The sequence below is a fragment of the Populus alba genome, chromosome 11 (assembly GCF_005239225.2).
Source record: "Populus alba chromosome 11, ASM523922v2, whole genome shotgun sequence".
Lineage (NCBI taxonomy): Eukaryota > Viridiplantae > Streptophyta > Magnoliopsida > Malpighiales > Salicaceae > Populus > Populus alba.
Window position 1 is genome coordinate 21,395,378 of NC_133294.1, and position 4,486 is coordinate 21,399,863.

Genomic DNA, 4,486 nt, shown 5'->3' on the forward strand with positions numbered 1-4,486 from the left:
ATAAATTTTAAAAAATTTTAAAAATATTATTTTAAATATTATTAAAGAATATAATAATTATTTTATTTCATAGAAGAGAAAAAAATAAATATAAAAAATACTTATATCAGGTTCTATTAAAAAATTCAATTTTAAAAGGTATAATTCAACTAGTCAAATTTTATATTTACTCTATAGAGATCACTAGACCTGTAATATTAATCAAAATACACACAAGTTAGCCTGATATCTCCACTAATCAAATATATATATATATATATATATATATTATCTTTTCCTTTTCGTAACCTTTGGTGTCTTCTCAAAACCAAAAACAATCTTTTTTTGGCAATGGATAATTAAATAAATGGTACATGCTAAAATACCCACGTTCACAAGACTATTCTTTAATAATATATTTTAGCATGTACCATTTATTTAATTATTCATTGCTAAAAAAAGATTGTTTTTGGTTTTGAGAAGGCACCAAAGGTTACGAAAAGGAAAGGATAATCAATGAGTGATGGAAAACTCTAAAAGGAAAATTGGCTAATCTTCTTAACGTATCACTTTAGTCTTTCATTTTTTATTTAATCATTAAGTTTTTAGTTTGATTATGATGTTTTTGGGCGTTTCTCTTTATATTTCACTTATCAAAAAACATACTTGCACCACATATTTATCAATTTTTTTGGTTTTTAATTATATTTATTAGCTTCATCAACAATAAATTTAACAACAACAATAATAAACACTAATTATTATAGTTTTAAAATCTAGTTTGGTTCGACGGGTCAACCTGAGATCCAACTGATCTGGGACTGAAAATTGACTGGGTTGAAGAAAAAACAAAAAAAATATCTAATATGACCTAGCTGGACCCGAATTTAAATTAGACCGGGTCTAAAAACTATACTAATTATCATAACATATGCTTTAAAAAACGTTGGGCACTAATTAATTGAACGATTTATCTTTTCTCCTGAATTGGTGTCATTTACCGCTTAGCTGTGATATCAACAAAATGCAAGAGCACAATTGCTTGATGCAGTATTAAATGATTTTTACTAGTTAGCAATAGTTATTAAAAATGAAATATAATTAATTAATTAATTGTTTTAATCATTAATAATTGATGATGTTTATGGAGAACTTCAAAAATACTAACGAGTGTTTGAAAATACAGGTAAATTTATGTTTTGATGTGCTGATTTTAAAAATGAATTTTTAAAAAATAAAATAATATCATTTAGATATATTTTAGTATGAAAAATATTTTAAAAAATAATCATGATTATACTCTTAAATAAATTATTAATCATCCATAAAATTAATAAATGAATTGAAATTTGAAGAGTATAAACTCGAATGGCACAAACACCTATAAAAAAAGTTTTTTAACATGTTTAGAAAAATGTTTAAAAAATTTAGTATTCACAATTCATAAAAAGTATTAGTTAATTTTAATTAGACTCTTGCTATCTAAGGGTAGTTTGAAATTGTTTTTCATGTTGTATGAAAATTTAATTTTTTTTATATTTTAAAATTATTTTAAAATATTGATATTAAAAATAATTTTTTTTTTAAAAACAAAATATTATTTTAATTTATTTTTAAACAAAAAAACTCTTATAAAACAACTACCATCAAATTTTCAATATTCCATAATTAATTAAGGTTGGCAAGACCACAAGAGAAGCTGGGCGTTGCAGCTGTCCCCGAATCCCTGATTTCAAGGAACAAAGACAGCTGGCTGAATTTTTTAATTATGAAACTAGCTTTGACCCCAGAGTTTTAGGTGATCCACGTTACGTTTTTGAAGCTTGAAGCTCCTGGCATGGCTTCCATTTATGGCCCATCATCACCATGACATTGGATTCAGACAGTTGTAACATAAAATAAACAAGACAAGCAATCCGTGTATGACACACCCATGCATGTATGGGGTCTTAAGCTAAGTTGTAGATGCCACAGATAATTGTGCTTGCTTTATAATGATGTGCAAATGATTTGTAAAATGAGGTGTGGATTGGAAAATAATTAAACGTTAATTTTTGAAGATTTTGATATGAATATCATATTTATTAATTAAATGTGATGTAGTTATGTTGATTAACCTAGTGACTTAGAGTTTAATCCAAACCAAATTTTATTTTAAATTACTTTTTAATGAATTTATTTAAGCTTGAGTGATCTAATGTGTTGATTCTTGATTTAATTAACTCAATTAAAATAAACTGAATTAAAATATAAATTTTTTTTATTAAAAATAAATAAATTAACAACATAAAAATAATAGATTTTTAAGTTAATTCAATGACTAATAGATTAATTCCACAACTTAGTAACTTAGGTTTCAGATCATATTAAACTTCGAGTTGGATTTAATAATTATAGGCTATATATTATAACCACCTAAAATTATTTTTTAAAAAATATTAGTTTAATAATGTTTTCAGTTCATATATATTTTAATATACATTTTCAAACACAATATTAACCATGTTAGATCTATCATCATGTCCCTCGCTCAAAGTCTTTTGAGTCTTGTGTACATAATTTGATAGAATATTAACATGCATACATAATTTGATAAGATTTTTTTTTATTATTATAATATATGATCAACCGATCTAGAATGTGATTTAATATTTAAGAAATTTGATCAAGTAACGAGTCTGACCAGATTTTGGCGGAACAAAAGGTTTGGAATGGATATTGAAACGTGAAAGATGGTGTAGAATGAACCCATTGAGATTCAACAATGGCCTTGCAATTTTCCTCAATTTCTTCTTATCTCCATAGTTGGACTGGTTGAATATCAATATATCAAGAACACCATAAACTTCAATCATGCTAGGGTCATTTTCAAGAACTTCTGTCATCCAGAAACTTTTTTCTGTATGTATTATTTTCTTCCTGCATAATAATTTTGGTACAGATAAGACAAAGCTATTGCAGGATGGGTTACTTAGAATTGATTTGCGCCTTCTTCTTAGCCACATAAAGACAGGATTGCTTTTTTCAGAAGCACACGATCTTATGCTTAGTAAATTGGGAAATTTATTGACATTTTGAGACTAACACGATCAATGATTAGACAAGAAGAGCTAGAGCTTCGTGAAAGCTGCAGGATGTGGAACTTGCAAGTGAAAACTAGTTTGCCCAAGTTGCTGGAGATGGCGAACATTAGCATCCCATTGCAAGCCATCCAAGCCATGTCCTGCTCTTCTTTTTGTGCCTCTTATCTTTTTGGGAAGCCTTTGAAATTCTTACACATGCTTCTGCAGTGCAAGTGATCTCCTGCAGAATTTCCAAAGTATGTTCATGCAACTAGAAAATACGTCAAGAATATTAGATAGGTCATCTAGCATACTATTCCAAGAAAGGAGCTCTTAACATACTTGATCTGTAAGAGAATCTTGCTTCTCTTGGTGGGTGATGATCATTTGCTCATCCTCCTTGGTGGTTATGGTTGAAACCTCATCACGGCTCATTTTTTCAGGTCCTTGAAAGGTGGAAGAGCTTGACCTCGATGTGTTTTCTACATCCATCTCTAGGCTTAACTGATGAATTGAAGATAAGAGAAGATTAAGCAGGTAATAAGAGCTCAATCACCACAGATTTTACAGCGACATTTTGGGGACTTGAAATTTGCAGGGTTAGCGAATCTTCAAAGAAAGGGCTCTTGGAAATTCCCACATAAAATCCAACTATCAGCATTGCAGATCAATACAGATATCTGGAAAAAAAAAATTCAGGATATATAAAATGATGTTTAGAAACCTGTAATACTCGGTTTTCGAGCATTTCTAGTCTATCCATCAGGGTGCCTTTGTGTTGAACTTCCTCAAGTGCAGATGATAAATTCTTGCACTGATCTTCTGCTTCCACTGTCCTGACTACAGACTTGGCTGTGTGCCTTCCTGACAAGGAATGCTTCTGTTCCAGAAACTGCAGCTGCATATATTCATCAAGAGAAGTAAAACGTCCAAATCCAAACATTAATCAAAATGAAGCAATGAATTAGAGGTCCTAAGCATATATTAGTACAATTGAAATGCATTACCAAACGATCAAGGCGATCCAATCTTGATAGAACAGGCAAAGGAGAAGAGAATTCCTGCTTTCCTTCCTGCCCCATGATTGTCAAACAATGATCAGATCCTTTTCAAGCTTGCAGTTCAGACTTCTCCTTTTGCTACCTTTCAAACTATCATATAGATACGGTGCATCTATGGTAGCTGGAAGGAAATGCTACCTTTCAGACCATAGCATTTATAAAAGTAGTTTGTTTTTTTTTTGGAAGGGCTTTAAATGATGACCACCTTGTCATACCTATTGTCCTTATTCAGGCAATCATCTACACCAGATATTTTATTTTTATCCCATCATGCATGCCTTGTCTAGTCTATATCCACTTCTTTTATTTCCCAAAATCTTTATCATCTTGGATATGGAGGCGTCTGTTAACAAACTTGTCAAAGGTATGGCTCGTTGACTTGAG

The 4,486-nt window shown here is 29.9% G+C and overlaps 1 protein-coding gene across 1 annotated transcript; it reads right to left on the minus strand.

Annotated features, from left to right (window-relative positions):
* Positions 1-2,934: 2,934 nt before the first annotated feature.
* LOC118040731 (uncharacterized) lies at positions 2,935-4,269 on the minus strand. Its single transcript, XM_035047745.2, has 4 exons — positions 4,049-4,269; positions 3,766-3,939; positions 3,384-3,545; positions 2,935-3,282 (listed from the first exon to the last, which is right to left on the minus strand). Exons 1-4 carry the CDS (start codon positions 4,121-4,123, stop codon positions 3,169-3,171), a joined length of 525 nt encoding a protein of 174 aa, XP_034903636.1. The 5' UTR covers positions 4,124-4,269; the 3' UTR covers positions 2,935-3,168.
* Between the last annotated feature and the right edge of the window lie 217 nt (positions 4,270-4,486).

What these genes read in the sequence shown, in the direction of transcription:
- LOC118040731 (XM_035047745.2), bottom strand. Translation starts at nt 4,123, where the DNA reads ATGGGGCAGGAAGGAAAGCAGGAATTCTCTTCTCCTTTGCCTGTTCTA. An exon ending in TCGAAAACCGAGTATTACAG is followed by an intron (nt 3,546 to 3,765) that starts GTTTCTAAACAT and finishes TCAATTCATCAG; the next exon opens with TTAAGCCTAGAGATGGATGT. An exon ending in AAGATTCTCTTACAGATCAA is followed by an intron (nt 3,283 to 3,383) that starts GTATGTTAAGAG and finishes GAAATTCTGCAG; the next exon opens with GAGATCACTTGCACTGCAGA.